We start from the raw sequence: 17,703 nt of genomic DNA, 5'->3' as shown, positions 1-17,703 counted from the left end.
AATCATAAGTGATCTCACACCCAAGTGGGTCAATGAGAGTATAATTGTTATGTACAACATAGATCCAACATATTCATCAAGTAACACATGAAATATATATTGATAAAATCTTTATGATCATATTCTTTGTTGGAAGATTTGATCCAATGGAAGGCTTGGGAAGAAGTCATTCAGGCCGTTTATAGGTTTCCAACCATACAGAGCCTTGGATCCATCTGGACCACACATAGAAATTCAAGATTTGTCCTTACAGAAGTATCTATTGGTCCAGAATTTTCTAAATTTATCATGAAAGAATCTGACCATAGGGACCATATATATGATTATTAACTATCTTAAGTAAGTTAAGAGCAAATATCAAATACATCTGACCGTTGGAATCACGGATATAGCCCAAACAAGAATGGTCATAATAAGCTCCCAAATACATCTTTCGTATAAGGCCAAGATCTCAGTCATCCGACCCCCAATTGAGGCTTATTATATACTGTTGGAAAGCTGGTTCAATTTTTTATGAATCAAATGGAACATATATTTTTGATACATTCATTAAAATAATTAAAAATGGGTTCATTTAGGCAAATTAGAATCCTACATGTACTGCTGGATAGCAGCCAAGTAAACTTGATGTTACGGATGCTTGGACCGTTGGATGGCTACGAAATTTGGTCCAGAGTTAGTTCATATTGTGATTCATAATATTCCCAAGTTTCAACTCCGATCTTAGCATAATTAATTTTATATAATTTTTAGAACTTGCTGTTCAGAAACAAAAACAGGATTACAAATGAAGGGTGTAGATATGATGTTCATCATGATGGACCATACTGACATGGGCTACTTTGTTGACCACCATAGATATAAATACATGCACACAAGAACTCCACACCAGTGGGGCCTATACATATCAAGAAAATAAAAAGGGGAAGAAAGAGGAGGATGAGGAAGATGGAAGGAGGGGTGTAGACTCACTTCAATGGATGGATGGTTGGATGATAATGTGTGGTCCACTCCCTCTTGATCAATGGTGGGCCATACCTTGGCCCCACTCTCTCTCACTCTCTCTTAAAATCTTAGAATTTTTCTAAGTATAGGAAAAGAATAAGTGCAAGAGAGCTCTTACTCTTATATAGGGAATTGGGGGTTGAGGTGGCAAAATGATGTGGCAAGTTCATGGGATCTCATTAGTGCTAAAAGTGAGGTGGAATGTGATGCATGGTATGAGTAGTGCATGGATGAGGTGGATGGTGCTAAGCATGCATTGGCTAATAGATGGATAAGGGTTATGGGTTGTAGGTGATGCATGGTGGGTGATGAAGTAGAGTGTTGTAATTAGTTGTTTGAAGTAATGTGGCACAAATCAAGACATGCATTGGATGGTAGTCTTGGCTAGGATCCTCAGTTCAAGGCAGCAGGGGTGGTAGATCTTGACACATCCCCTATTCTTTTTCGGCCCCTTTTGTCTTTGTTCTTGTCTATATGGTGGTGTCATGATAGGAGAGGCCCAAAGTATTTTGTTGGGGCTCTCCCGAAATACTGTAATTTCTTAACATATGAAATATACAAGATCGGTGTTTTATTAAAATAATAATAATAATAATAATAATAAACTAAAAAAAGACATGCATTGGATGCATGTATTAGATGAAGTGGACATGAGCCATGATTATTTTTTAAGGCATAGGGAGAGAGCTAATGATTAGTTTTGGGATAAAATCTAATTTTATCTTATAGTGCTTGTCTTACATGTGCTAGGTATTTATTTTGTCATGTAGCAATTGTCCTATTTATTGGTAATTTTCATGTTCTAAAAGTGGGCTTTAGGCCCACATGGGCTCAAGTCCAATGGGCCTAGCATAATAAATGTTGCTTGTGTTATTGTATGCATAATTTAGGCCGTACATTCGATGGATCATATCTCACTAACGGAGTGTCGGATTGACACACGGTTTTCACCATTGCGACCACAACGACGATGCGGTCCACATGATAGAGGTCTCAAGGTCATCCAGAACAAATCACTTTGGTGAGTTTTCTAGGTGTACTAGGGTGCAGTGTATGGTCTATCAACGATACGAGTTGGGACGTGTGCACATGAGACATGTTATAAAAGACCGAGATCCCACATTGTATCAATGAAAAAACCCAAAAATTAAAACAATGCACTCATTAGTCAGGGCACAAATTTATGAAATAGGGAAACAAAATAGCTTGTGGTTCACATTCAGTGTACATGTGCTTGGCCCACCCGATGAATGGTCTGTTGTTAAAATGGATGTCTTAAATCTGGCATGAGGTGCTCAACCAGTCGAGGGACTAGCTCCACTAGTCGAAGGTCCCTTCAACTGGTCAAAGCCTATTCAACTCGAAGTCCATCAATAATGTATTTGAGATTTTCGGGATGGTCGACCAGTTGAGGGACAGGCTCAACCAGTCGAAGTTCTGGCTCAACTAGTAGAAGCTATGCAGACTGCACATGGACTGCGTAAATTTGAGGTAGTTTTTAGACTATTCCAAAGTCAGTGCTAAAAAGGAGTTTCTTAAACTATAAATAGGGGTCCCTAGGACTATTCTAATGTATGCTAAAGCTTTCTAAAGGTATTCTAAAGATGTCTAGAAGGGATTTTAGGATTTTAAAAGGTGTTGCAAGGGTGAGATTCGAGGTTATTCCAATCAGGTAAGTCATTTCTCTTTGTAATTTATGCTTTCATAGTAGAATTCTATCACTTTGTACTGTGGTTTTTTTTTTGAAAGGGTTTTTCACGTTAAATCTTTGTGTTGCCTTGTATTTGCTTGATGCTCTTGGATTGTTATCCTAGATCCATATCTATATGATTCTGCAACACAAATCCCCAAGAAGCGGTATCAAAGAAATCGTTAGGGCATAGATCTGAATATGAGGGATAAGCAATAATGGTAAGCACTAGGTATGATATTGAGAAGTACTCGGGGAAAAATAACTTTGAGTTATGGAAGATCAAAATGATTAGTTCCTTAATCAAGCGAGGTGAAGATGGTGCTCTTTAGGAGTGAAAGTCTGTTATGACTGATGATGATTGGAATACTCTTGATAAGAAAGCCTTATCCTTGATTCATTTATGTCTCACGGATGAGGTTATCTACAATGTCATGAGGGAGAAAACTGCAGCTAAGTTATCGGTGAAGTTAAAGGATGTCTATACAAAAAAAAATCCTCTGAAAAGCACCTACACTTGATGCGTTGGTGGTATAACTTTAAGATGGTAGAGGGTGAAGATCTGGAGGCTCACATTAGCAACTTTAATAAATTGGTTTGCAAATTGTTGGATATGGAGGAAGTGATGAAAGATGAGGAACAAGTATGTATGTTGTTAAATTCTCTTTTGGCATCGTATAAGTCATTCAAGGACACAATGTGCACCACAAATAAAACCCTAAGTGTCGAAACCGTTATCTCAACTATTCAAGGAAAGGCCATGAGAAAGCTAAACGGTGACATCTGGACATCTTCTGATGCACTGTTTACGACGGGCAGAAATTCTAAACAAGGTATAGGATCTTTAAGCTCTAGATCCAAATCCAAGGGCAAGGGCAAAAGAAAGGTAAAGTGTTGGAACTGTGGGATAGAAGGACACATAAAGAATGATTGTATAAATTATAAATGTAAGAGAGAAGAATCTGAGGCTTCATATGGGGAGGCCAATCAGCCACATCAGATGGATCGAGTGGATGTAATGGTGATGTTTTTTCTGTGTCTACGATCAGACGACCATACGGTGATTGTAGGGGCGAGTGAATTCTAGACACAGGAGCATCCTTTCACATGACTCATTAAGGAGTTAGCTCACTAGCTACAGGGAGTGCGATGGTAGACAAGTGTTTATGGGCAATGACATTGCATGTAATGTTGTGGCTGTTGGTACAGTGTGCATCAAGATGTTTGATGGGGTGGAGTGTACCTTGACTGATGTCAGGAACGTTCCTGATTTGAAGAAGAATCTGATTGCTCTTGGTGTACTTGAGGCAATGGCTACAATTTCATAGGTATTGATGGTGCTCTTAAAGTATCTAAGGGGGCATGGGTAATCATGAAAGTGCAACGACTCGATAATCTTTACAGGTTAATAGGGAGCACTTCAATAGGTGGAGCTGCAGTAACTATAGCGAATTCCTCCTCTACATGTATGTGGCATGCTGGGCATGGCCACATGAGCGGGCAGGGTATAAAGGCTAAGACATACGGACAGAGATACGGAGCAGGTGGAGTAGCCACCACTACAAGAAAATCCACTTTTATCGACGGAAATTTTCGTCGCTAAAAGTGATTTTTTCGTAGGTAAAAAGTTTTACCAATGAAAAATTTCTTCGATAAATTCCTCGATAAAACAGCGTCGCAAAAGGTTTTTATTGACGAAAATTTCAATCATTGAAAATGGCAAGATTTTTATCGATGAATTTTTTCGTCGGTAAAAAATAAACAAAAAACTTTTACCGACGATCTTTTTCATAGGTACAAATATTTATAAAACTTTTACCGACGGAATTTTTCGTCGATAAAAAATAATTGTAAAACTTTTACCGACGATTTTTTTCGTAGGTAAAAATATTTACAAACCTTTTACCGACGAATTGTTTCGTCGCTAAAAAAAAGTGTAAAACTTTTATCGATGATTTTTTTCGTACGTAAAAATATTTATAAAACTTTTATCAACGATTTTTTTCGTCAGTAAAAAATAAGTAAAAAATTTTACCGACGATATTTTTCATAGGAAAAAATATTTTAAAACTTTTACCGACAAAGTTGTTCATCGGTAAAAAATAATTGAAAAACTTTTCCTGACAATCGTTTTCGTAGGTAAAAATATTTTAATAACTTATACTAACGAATTGTTTCATTGGTAAAAAATAATTGAAAAACTTTTAGCGACGAAAAATGTTCGTAGGTAAAAATATTTCATGATACTTTTACCTATGAAAATCTTCGTAGGTAAAAATATTTACAAAACTTTTACCTACGAAAATTTTCGTAGGTAAAAGTCTCTTTTTTTTTCAATATTCCAGCACAAAATTCTTGATATACACATGTTACAATATATTTCATCATATTCTTCCTGATATACACCTGTTATCATATTCACATTCATATCCATCTAAACCCAAACTAGTAAATCCATCCAAACATAAACTATTTTCATCTAAACACAAACAATCTTATCCACATCATATTCATTCACGCATAAATACATATAAGTTTAACATCATAAATAAAAATATAAAAAATCACAAAGATGAAGGCGGAGGTAGTGGGGCATCAGTGGGTAAGCGTGCAACAAGAGCCTGAAACATTTCCGTCATCTGTCGCTCATGCTCCACCCGCATCTCCTCCATCCTCCTCTCTTGCTCCTCCCTCTACCTCGCCTGCTCCTCCATCCTCCTCCTCTCCTTCTCCTCCCTCTGCCTCGTCAGCTCCTCCATCCTCCTCTCTTGCTCCTCTCTCTGCCTCGCCAACTCCTCCATCCTCCTCTCCTGCTCCTCCCTCTACCTCACCAGCTCCTCCATCCTCCTCTCCTACTCCTCCCTCTGCGTCGCATTCTCCTCCCTCTGCCTCTCCAGCTGCTCACTCTGCCTCTCCAATTGCTCTCTAATATCATGGATGACGACTCGTAGCTTCTGAACCTCTCTCTCTGTGACATCAGCTCGGTGTACGGTGCTGTTGCCAATGACGATGGATCGGTTGGAGGCAGCTCTAGTGGGTGCTATGAGCTTGGCACCATGGCTAAGCCCACGGATATATCTAAAACGAGTGCCAAACACCTCACTCAGGATCTCTGGCTCACTCCGCTGAGTACCATCGGGAGTGAGCTGACTGTATAAGGTGTCCATTGTCGTCTATAATGAAAATATATGAATTTTCATAACAAATGACATTATTATAATTCAATGCAATTACATTTTATAATGTAAGGATTTTTACCCGATTCTCACTGGCTGTGGGATCCGTCGCCTGTCGACTATGAGTCCCTCTGTAGAGGTCTACTGTTACGGGCTCCTACTTAGTGATGGAATCTCGCTGCGTAATCAAAAGGACAATAGAGTTAATACAAATGCATAGAAAGAATATATCAACTTATTAATTACCAGTAATTTCTTACCATGTCGTGACGAAGTCGTACAAATGACTTTGAACCAGCTACGTGGTTCACTTCTAACTTTCCCCTATTGTCAAAATTTATTTTACTCCTCTTTTGAACACATTATTCATAATACATTGTTATTAATTATGAATTTAATTGTTACCCTAAGATATCGTAAATATGTAAATATTACCTGAAAAGACTCAGACAAAAATCTCTCACAGAGTATCCGCCAGTCGTCATGGGTCACGTGCGGCGATGCGGACTGTACGCCCTCCTCGTAGCTCACGCATTGCTTGTACCGCTTGTGTAAGTTACCGCGGTACTCCTTGAACCGCTCCTTGACCATGTTGTCGACAACATGGAAAATGTACGGAATACTCAAATCCAAGTCAAATTTATCCTACAGTTTCATAAATAATAGATTAAGGCAATAAACTTATTAACAAAATAACTTAATCGTAAATAAACTTTTATAAAATAAATTTTAATTTACTAAAATTTACCTGAAGGCGCTGACGGATGAGCTGCCGCACATCATCTGTCATATCTGCCCAATGGGGGGTGGTGGGGGGATCACAGATCAGCATAAGACACCAACCTCTGACATAAACAACCTGGCATTGTTCCCAACAGGTTTAATGCAGTCCTGTGGGAACTCTACCGTCACCGTACCCTCACCCGTAAGTCGCTCTAAAAGCAACCTACGCGTGGGTCCACATCCTTGTCGGCTGGTCGACGATGCTGTTACAAGAGAAATATATAAGTCTAAATATAAACATAAGTCATTAAAAGAAATATATGTCTAGACTTACATGCAGTACCCGGTGTATGCACGACTGAGGGATTAGATGCCTGCGATGCAAAATGTGAAGGCGATCCTATCTCCGCTGCATCACGGGAAGAAGGGGTAGAACTAGTGCGTGAACGATGTGGTCTCCCACCTGGTGCCATCACTGAATATATACAAGATGCGAACTTATAAATTTACACAATGTCAATATAAGTAGAATAAACTAAAACATTATACAAGTAGTGTTGATGGTACAATGCGTTTGTGCTTATACTTAGAGAGATGATTAAAATATGATTAGACCATTACACTAGAATGCAAGCAGAATATAATAAAACTGTAAACTTTAATCTATAACCCTTAGAAATTCCATTACATATTTTCGTTCTATATTAAATACACGTATTTCGTTGTAATATGAAACAACTTTTAGGTAAACTATTTGAAGTACTCCCTACGTAAGTTATCGTATGCTTCAGAAGCATATGTCATGTTGTGTAAAACACTCGATATTGTTATAGCCAACATGTCAGTCACAATAGGAGAAATCTGGTCTCTTGAAACTCCATTTAAATGTGCAAGTGACAAAGCCGCATCTTTCATAGCAAGTTTTCCTCGATTATATATCTCTATCAGCTTTGGAATTTGTTTAAAATGGTATAATATTTCATATGAGTCGTCGTCGATATATTCCGCCCTACACCCATCGACCAGACCAGATATCTCTTTGGCCCTACCAGAAGAAGATAGGATTGGAAAGTCCATCTGCAACAGCTGATGAAGTATGTCCCGTGCTTCTGCTATGCTCCGATTTGAGGAGGACATGATCAGAAATTGACTCAACTGCAAATGTGGATTATAAACAAGTCAATTAAAGGAATAAATCATGACTTGTAATTTTCATGTATACATGGAATACATAAATTATTCGAATTGAAAAATGACATGTAAATCATGTGTACATTTAATAATCATCATCTGTATCACTATCGCTTAGGACTATTTCTGCTTCACCATAATTATCGCTGATTAGTATTTCTTCTTCAATGTCTGCAACGTCGTCGTCAATGAAACCGTTATCATCTCCAACAATATCATGTATTATTGAGGTATTAACATGATCAGGTGGCACATCATCTCTGTCCAATTGCACTTGAATTCGTCCCTGTATCTCCAGATGGCATGTCTTCTTGATATGCTTATTCAATCCTAGACGTTTCATTTCCCCCGTCCTCGTTATCTTCAACTTCTGGTACGGGAACATTAAATACGTTCTTGGGCTTTATTTTCTGCACCACGTGCCAAGAGCCGCCTAACTTGGTGTCAGCAAGGTAAAATACTTGTTTGGCTTGGCTAGCGAGGACAAATGGGTCATCCTTAAACTACTTCCAAGATAAATTTATGCTCGTAAAGTAGTTGTCAGTCTGTATTCCTAACTTCTTATTTTTAATGTCCCACCAATCACATTTAAATAAGTACACCCACTTTCTCATACAATAACTCAGCTCAGTTATATCCGTCAAAATGCCATAAAAGTCAATTTCTACCTCCTCATGCGTTCCCTTCACAACCACCCCACTATTTTGTGTGGTCCTATATTTCTTACGTGCTTCAGTGTGGAACCGAATCTCATTTACAATATAACCTGTATATCTAGATACATGTCTATCAAGGCCACATGCCATTGAGTAGAGTGCATCAGACGCATCTGCAGAGTTGCTAGTGTGCAACGCTTCATCTACTATCGTGTACAGAATGTAATTATTTAGGAATTTTTCTTAGGTTCAAATAATGTGCAATACAACGAAAATTCTAAGTGTGGTGAGATAAATCTTATATATTTTGTGAACCATTCTGAAAACTGATCCTGATGCATTCGATCATAATTTGTCGGGAATTGGGACTTCATCTGGTCGATGTGTTCACTACACATAAATGGCACGTCATCAACAAGAAACATTAAGATCATCGTATGTAGAGAAAATGATAATCGAGGGAAGACTTACTCTAAGTACGACTCTATTTCTTCACAATTATGCAACACATACCACCGCGCCTTTGCTAGATCCCCAAGGTTTATATCATGAAACGTCGGGGATCCTAAAGGATGAACATTATGTGTGAATACAGATATGAGTCCTTGTTCATGCTCCTGCCCTTCATCGGCATTCCAATCTTCTCCGTTGAATCTAGTCTCTATACCACGAAGATACATGGAGCAAAATGTCAGGCACTCATTATCAATATACGCTTTAGCAATGGATCCCTCCAGTCGTGCTTTATTCCTCACAAATCGTTTTAGTATGTGAAGTTATCTGTACACAAAACCACTATATTATACGTATAAAAACATGGAGATATATAGTTTATGGAATGAATAAAAATTTTAATAGGTTCTACTACCTTTCGATCGGATACATTCAACGATATTGTATTGGGCCTGCAAGCTTCGCCTCGTGCGGTAAGTGAATCGCTGGGTGTATTATGACATCGAAAAAAGTGGGTGAAAATATTCTTTCAAGTTTGCAAAGGATTATGACAATGTCCCTCTCTAGTCATTTAATAATATTTACGTTCAATGATTTCAAACACAAATCCTTAGAAAATATCCCCAACTTAATCAGCGTCGCACTGATATCCTTACTCAGGAATCCATGAATCGTAACAGATAGTAGGCGTTATAGAAGGATGTGACAATCATGACTTTTTATTCCTGTTACCTTACAGTCCGTAATGTTTACACGTCGAGATATGTTTGACGCATACTCATCGGGAAACTTCACCGATCTCAACCATTCACATAAACGCTTTTTCTCTAGTTTTGTTAATGTGTAGCAGGCTGCTGGTATAGTATACGAATCTTCATATGATTATAAGTGCAACTCTTTCCTTAAACCCATTGCTTGTAGATCCAATCGAGCCTTAAAACTGTCTTTTATTTTCTTCTCTATGTTCACAATGTTCTGAAGACATTATCACATATATTTTTCTCAATATGCATAACATCCAAGTTGTGTCGCAATTTCATATCACTCTAATAAGGCAACTAAAAAAAAAATGCTCTTCTTCCTCCAATTATAGTCCAATACTGTATATTTCTTCTTCTTCAAGTGCGATGCCTTACTACATGCCAAACGATTTGTTGCTCCAATGATTTATTTTCTTCAAATGAAGTAACCTTGTAAGAAAATTCAACTTAGAGAAGTTCTCACACCCCGAATAGAGTGGACATTGTGTATCCCTCAACAACTTACTAAACTTCTCTGATTCGACATCACCCATAGGAGGAATATCTTGGCTACTACTTGTCGCTGCAAAATCGGTATCTGCAATTGTTCCCCTGAACACATCCCCTATGATATCTTGCATTTCGTCAACGTCTTCATCCTTGTCATCTGGCACAATTGGGTCAGCAAAGACTTCAGTGGCCTTAACGCTATGACGAATATCTTCACCATGATGGATCCACCAAGTGTAACCTTGGTTAATCCCAACTATGAACAAATTATCTTCTACTTTGTTTAAAGTCTTATAAATCATGTTCCCGCATTTTCGACATGGACACCTAATCCTATTCCCTGAATTTGCCCAATTTCATGCAAATTCTATGAACTCTTGAACCTCTTATTTATATTCTGGACCAAATCTGTTCTTAGCTCGCATCCAACTCTTATCCATCTATACAATGAAAAGACTAGATTCAGTTTACAGAAATAAGTTTAAGATTAGGCTAGGTTATAGGTTTAGGTTATATGTTTAGGTTTAAGGAATTGAGAATAGGTATGAGTTTAGGTTTAGGTTTAGGTTAGGGAGTTGAGATTAGGATTAGGTGTATGTTTAGGTTTAGGGATTTGGGAATACGTTAAGGTTTAGGTTAAGGTTATAGGTTTCGGGTTCGGAATCAGGTTTATGTTCGGGTTTTAGGTTTAGGTTTATGCTATAGGTTATAAGTGTAGGTTTCGGTTTAGGTTTTAGGCTTAGGTTATAGGTTATAGGTTTAGGTTATAAGTGTAGGTTATAGGTTATAGGTTATAGGTTAGGTTATAGGTTAAGGTTTAGGGAATTGAGTTTAGGTTATAGGTTATAGGTTATAAGTTAAGGTTATAAGTTTAGGTTAAGGTTTAGGTTTAGGTTATAAGTTTAAGTTTAGGTTAAGGTTTAGGTTTAGGTTATAAGTTTAAGTTTAGGTTAAGGTTTAAGTTATAGGTTTTGGGATTTGAGAATAGGTTTAGGTTAAGGTTCCAAGTTTAGGTTTAGGAAATTGGGTTCGGGTTCGGGATCAGGTTTAGGTTTAGGAAATCGGGTTTAGGTTCGAGATCGGGGTTACGTTTGGGTTTTAGGTTTAGGTCTCGGTTAAGGTTTAGGTTTAGGCTTTAGGTTTTAGGTTATAGGTTTTAGGTTTAGGTTTAGGTTTAGGTTACAAGTTTTGGGATTTGAGAATAGGTTTAGGATATAGGTATAGGTTTAGTTTAATGTTGTAGGTTATAGTAGGGAATTGGGAATACATTTATGTTTTAGGTTTTTGTTCTATGTTTTAGGTTAAGGTTATAGGTTTAGGTTTAGGGTTTAGGTGTAGGTCATAAGTGTAGGTTATAGGTTTAGGTTTAGGTTAGGTTATAGGTTAAGGTTTAGGGAATTGAGTTTAGGTTATAGGTTAAGGTTATAGGTTAAGGTTTAGGTTATAGGTTTTGGGATTTGAGAATAGGTTTAGGTTATAAGTATAGGTTTAGGTTATAAGTATAGGTTTAGGTTTAGGTTTTATGTTTAGGTTAAGGTTTTAGGTTTAGGTTATAGGTTTAGGTTAAGGTTATAGGTTTAGATTATAGGTTTAGGATTAGGTATGGTTATAGGTTAAGGTTTAGGGAATTGAGTTTAGGTTATATGGGTTTAGGTTTAAGTTTAGATTATAGGTTTAAGTTATAGGTTATAGGTTTAGGTTTAAGTTCTAGGTTTAGGTTTAGGTTTAGGTTTTAGGTTTAGGTATAGGCTTAGGTTATAGTTTATATGTTTAGGTTTAGGTTTAGGAATTCGGGTTCGGGTTCGGGTTTATGTTCGGGTTTAGGTTATAGGTTTAGGTTTAGGTTATAGGTCATAGGTTTAGGTTTAGGTTTTAGGTTTTGAGATTTGAGAATAGGTTTAGGTTATAAGAATAGGTTTAGGTTATAAGTATAGGTTTAGGTTTAGGTTAAGGTTATAGGTTTAGGTTTAGGTTATAAGTGTAGGTTATAGGTTTAGGTTTAGGTTAGGTTATAGGTTAAGGTTTAGGGAATTGAGTTTAGGTTATAGGTTAAGGTTATAGGTTTAGGTTTAGGTTTAGGTTATACGTTTTGGGATTTGAGAATAGGTTTAGGTTATAAGAATAGGTTTAGGTTTAGGTTTAGGTTTTATGTTTAGGTTAAGGTTATAGGTTTAGGTTACAGGTTTAGGTTAGGGTTATAGGTTTAGGTTTAGGTATGGTTATAGGTTAAGGTTTAGGGAATTGAGTTTAGGTTATATAGGTTTAGGTTTAAGTTTAGGTTATAGGTTTAAGTTATAAGTTATAGGTTTAGGTTTAAGTTTTAGTTTTAGGTTTAGGTTTAGGTTTTAGGTTTAGGTATAAGCTTAGGTTATAGGTTATATGTTTAGGTTTAGGTTTAGGAATTTGGGTTCGGGTTCGGGATTGGGTTCGGGTTTATGTTCGGTTTTAGGTTATAGGTTTAGGTTTAGGTTATAGGTTATAGGTTTAGGTTAAAGTTTAGGTTTAGGTTATAGGTTTTGGGATTTGAGAATAGGTTTAGGTTATAAGTATAGGTTTAGGTTAATGTTGTAGGCTATAGGTTATAAGTATAGGTTTAGGTTATAGGTTTATGTTAATGTTATAGGTTATAGGTTTAGGTTAAGGTTTAGGTTTAGGTTATAAGTGTAGGTTATAGGTTTAGGTTATAAGTATAGTTTATAGGTAGTTTAAATTATAGGTTATAAGTTTAGGTTTAGGTTTAGGTTTAGGTTATAGGTTATAGGTTTAGGTTAAGGTTCAGGTTATATAGGTTTAGGTTCAGGTTTAGGTTTAGGTATCAGTTTAGGTTATAGGTTTAGGTTTATGTTATAGGTTAAGGTTTAGGGAATTGAGTTTAGGTTATATGTTTAGGTTATAGGTTTAGGTTATAGGTTTAGGTTTAGGTTATAGGTTTTGGGATTTGAGAATAGGTTTAGGTTTAGGTTTTATGTTTAGGTTAAGGTTATAGGTTTAGGTTATAGGTTTAAGTTTAGGTTATAAGTATAGGTTATAGGTTTAGGTTTAGGTTAGGTTATAGGTTAAGGTTTAGGGAATTGAATTTTGGTTTCGGTTTAGGTTAAGGTTATAAGTTTAAGTTATAGGTTTAGGTTAAGGTTTAAGTTTAAGTTTAGGTTATAGGTGGAAATTCAATCACTACCTTTTCTTGAATTTTATGGTCCACCTGTGACTTAGATTTACCACATTTTTGGGATAAAGCCCTAAAATTTATTTATTACTCGGCCTGCTCCAACTAATTCGAGCTAATACATAAACATGGTCTGTCCAACTAGCTAGGCCATTCCAATGCTGTTCATAGGAAATGGTTTTCTTCGTCATGGTCATAACAGAGGTTCCCACCTTCCAGTGACCTTTGCTCAATATCCAGATAGCTCAGACGCACATCTGGGTTTGCTCCATCAATTTGGAGCTAGTACATAAATACGGGCCTGTCCAAATGGCCAGGCCACCCATATTGTTGTCCATAGAAAATTGATAGCTACTCATCATGGTCATAACAGTGGTTTCCACCTTCCGGGGACCCCCGCTCAATTAATTCCTAAATTAGTTACCCATCCAAGGTTAGATAGATTGTAATACTTTCAAATTCCCATTTGTTAGTCCACGCCGAAAATCCGGCAACATCTCCCCATGCCTCTCTAGATAAGTTGATCTTATGTTACATTCCGATGTCAAATATCTAAAGTAAAGTAAAGATATTTAGCATTGGATACGGAACAAAAGAAACAAATCTAGAGAGAAATGAGGAGATGGACCGCGGATCAGGCATGAACATTTAAATAGATTATATGAAAGCATACTATCCATCTAACCTTGAACTGTCCAAAATGGGACAATTTGAGCCATATCTATGTATGACCCCATAGAAATCCTCAAACAGGTAACTAATTCTCTAACTTACAAATCACAATTACAAGTCACAACTATAAACTAACTAATCACAATAATAATTTAAGACAAAAACATTAATAGAGTGTGGCCCATTGACACCCCCACATATGCAAGTTCAATGATCACATATGAATATTTACAACCCAACGACACATATGATTATCTATATTTACCAGTCAACACATAACCTTCCCAGAAAGGCATTTGATAATGTAGATCGTAAAAAAAGATACTTGATTTCTAAGCATCATTCTACAATACATATAAATCAATATGATCGTAACCATCCATAAAAGCATTCTAAATTTTACTGTAATAAGAAATCATTTTATTGTCTATCTTACAAAAATTTAACTAAGATTCCCTAGAATCATGAAAAGAAACTTAAAATCAAAAACTAAATTAGATGCGGTGGAAATATACACATGAGTGCACACTTGCCCATGAAAAGAAACACATATACATACAGAAGAAAATTAACATCCACCTCAATGGTCTTACTGTCCACCTAGACCACCCATGCCAGCATGTCATTTGTATACAACATTGGTCCATCCAAAAGGTGAGATCCACCATGACAAACACCTGGCACAAAAATCAGACCAGTCCACTCATTTCATATAGGGTGGATTGCATGATGAGCATCTTGATTTTTGGCCCAAATGATACTCATGGTGTGGCCCATCTTTTGAGTGTCAGGGAGCAATTCACCATTGAACTTTTGCCAAACAATCCAAAGATGTAGAAGTCAAGTGTTTCACCATCCATCCATGACATGTTATTCTACAATAAACCCCACAAACTTTGACACAGCACAAGTATCAAACTTAAAACTGTGGGCTAGTGTGGAACATTTTAGTGGTGTTTAAGGTGGTACCCAGCATGAAAATGGCCATATAGAAAATCAGGATGATCCACTCAACCATTAGACCACCCTCGTACAAAAAGAGAGAATGATTTTGATTAAGTATCCAATGGTCCAAATGCAACTTGTATGTATACACAGCATGATGAGTGAACCAAGGTGATTTTTTTGTATATGATCATTTTCAGAATGGGAGCTAGCTTATGCACTGCTTACTGCTCAGATGCTCACTGTTACGATGGTATGCATGCTCTACTTCTTTAGCATGATTTTTTGGGTGAGAACATCTTGATAGCTGGACCAACCTGATGGATGGCTTTGATATTGCATTGTCTGCCATGGTGGCACATGTGATGCCATTAGAAGGTAGGCCTTGTACATGGGCTTAGCAAACCTCTAATAAACCTTATTTCATCATACATGAGATTGGATTTCAAAAATCCAAAGATGAATGTCTGCTAGAATACATCCATGTGCCCACACATGTTAAAGAACAACCACCAGCAAGAGGCACCACTTGGATCTCAACTTGCCCTTCCATCTTTTTGCAAATCAGGATGGAAAATGCCATCAATTGAAGCCGGCATCACCCAGGGAGTGTTGAAGGACTAAAGCATGCTGCCCCAAATTTCCCCAAGAAGGAAACACTTCTAAGTACCATATGATTGCGACCGGATCATGCTAAGAACACCTCCCGTTCTGAATCGAGGGGGTTCCAAATCCACGCTCCCAAATAGTCCCTTAGGATCAATTGGCATCGTGGATTCTAATCATGAGGGTTGCGAATCCAGGGGGTTTCCAATCATGGGGGTTTGGAATCCAGGGGGTTTCCAATCATGGGGGTTCCAAATCCAGGGGGTTCCAATCATGGGGCCCACTGCTAAACATGGAGTGGAATTGGCACAAGACCAAATGCAATTCCATCACACATACTCCCTTTTAATCCCACTGCCCAAACACGCCCTAAATCCCCAAGTCCCCAAATCCCTAAATCCCCAAATCCTTAAATCGATATTGAGATTGAGAGAGATTGAGAGAGATACTTCATTGTCGTGAATGACCTTAAACTAAGCTTCAGAGAGAGAGAGAGAGAGAGAGAGAGAGAGAGAGAGAGAGAGAGAGAGGGCGTGCGTGGGTAGGGCGTTCGGCAACGGACCACAAGAGAGATCAGAGAGATTCAGAGAGAGAGAGAGGAGGGAGAGGATGCGAGAGAGACAGAGAGAGGACATGGTGGAGAGATCAGAGAGAGAGAGGAAGAGAGAGTTAGAGAGCGAGAGGAGGGAGAGGGTGCGAGACAGGGAGAGAGAGAGACTCTCTCTCATGGGCGGGCTTACATACAACTTAAGTAGCGTGTTGGCTACTGAAGTGACGTCACCATATTGTGTGGGCCCCACTGTGATGTATGTGTTATATCCACACCATCCCTCCAGGTAGAAATATTATTTCAGGGCATGAGCCAAAGAATGAGGCAGATAAAAAGATGTAGTGGACCTCTCCACAAAAAACAATGGGGAGAGTGATTCCCACCATTGAAACTATCTTAAGGCCCACCATAATTTTCATTTGAAATCCAACCTGTTCAAAAGTTAAAAAAGACATGAAATAAGGTAAAACACAAATATCATCTTGATCTAAAACTTTCATGGCCCTTAAACAGTTTTTAATGGTGGGTGTCACTATCCCCACTGTTTTCTGTGTTGGGGTCCACTGGAGCTTTGGATTTATCTTTAGATATTGCCCTAAAATGATCTCTCCAAATGGATGGAAGGTGTGGATATAAAACATACAACATGGTGGGGCCCAAAATTGAGAGGTATATAAATATCAGGTGGACCACACCACATGAAAACAATAGTGATTAGATATCCATCATTAAAATCCTATGTAAGGCCCACCGCACTCTTTATTTGGCATCCAATTTGTTTATTAGGTCATACAGGCTTAGATGAAGGGGAAAAACAAAAATCATCTCAATTCAAAACTTTTATGGCCCCAGAATGTTTTAAATGGTTGACGGTCATTCAACACTATTTCTTGTAATGTAGTCCATTTCAAATTGGGATATGCCTCATTTTTGGTCTCATGCCATAAGATAATCTTTAAAAATAGATGGACGACATAGATTAAACACATACATCATGGTGGGGCCCACATAGCACCAACCACCAGCCAATGGATGGTGTAGGGGGAGGAGCCAATCTGTTCCCCTTATTTGTGGTGTGGTCCATTTAATCTTTGGATATGATTCATTTTTTGGATAATTCTATAAAATGATCTCGAAAAAGTTTTTATAAAATAATTCTATAAAATAATCTTTGGATATGATTCATGGTGGGGCCCACATAGTACCAACCATCAAGTGCTTTTATATTTTTTAGGATGTCTTCAATTAGTTTTAGATGGTATGGCTCAATTGAGTTTTGTATACAGATGATTTTTGAGATATCTCATAACCTAAAGGGGACACATCAAATCCACGGTGTTGATGTTCGACACATATCATGATGGGGCTCCCAAAACTTACTAACATCAATTTTTAGGTTCTCACGTGGTTAATAAGTTGGGGTCACAATTTTGACCAGAATATTTGGCCCATTTTACATGTCTGGTCCATTCAATCTATTTTACTGATCATTACCCTTAAATTGACTAGTTACTCGCCCCGATCATGCTACATATGAGAAAGATATTGGGTAAACAAGATTGATCAACAATTTGAGTGAATTTTGATTTAAACATCTGAAGTTATTTACTCTTCAATCTGGAC

General features: G+C 37.6%; 1 protein-coding gene across 1 annotated transcript; it reads right to left on the bottom strand.

The window, feature by feature from the left end:
- Positions 1 to 6,047: 6,047 nt before the first annotated feature.
- Positions 6,048 to 6,804, bottom strand: LOC131229227 (uncharacterized). Its single transcript, XM_058225125.1, has 2 exons — positions 6,620 to 6,804; positions 6,048 to 6,516 (listed from the first exon to the last, which is right to left on the bottom strand). Exons 1-2 carry the CDS (start codon positions 6,701 to 6,703, stop codon positions 6,238 to 6,240), a joined length of 363 nt encoding a protein of 120 aa, XP_058081108.1. The 5' UTR covers positions 6,704 to 6,804; the 3' UTR covers positions 6,048 to 6,237.
- Positions 6,805 to 17,703: the final 10,899 nt, after the last annotated feature.

The sequence above is a fragment of the Magnolia sinica genome, chromosome 2, assembly GCF_029962835.1.
Source record: "Magnolia sinica isolate HGM2019 chromosome 2, MsV1, whole genome shotgun sequence".
Lineage (NCBI taxonomy): Eukaryota > Viridiplantae > Streptophyta > Magnoliopsida > Magnoliales > Magnoliaceae > Magnolia > Magnolia sinica.
This window is presented reverse-complemented; position numbering and strand designations above follow the sequence as displayed.

Excerpts from the sequence above, each read along its gene's own strand:
- LOC131229227 (XM_058225125.1), bottom strand. The coding sequence starts at position 6,703 with ATGCTGATCTGTGATCCCCCCACCACCCCCCATTGGGCAGATATGACA. Across the intron at positions 6,517-6,619 it reads TCATCCGTCAGCGCCTTCAG|GATAAATTTGACTTGGATTT; the intron begins GTAAATTTTAGT and ends ATGAAACTGTAG.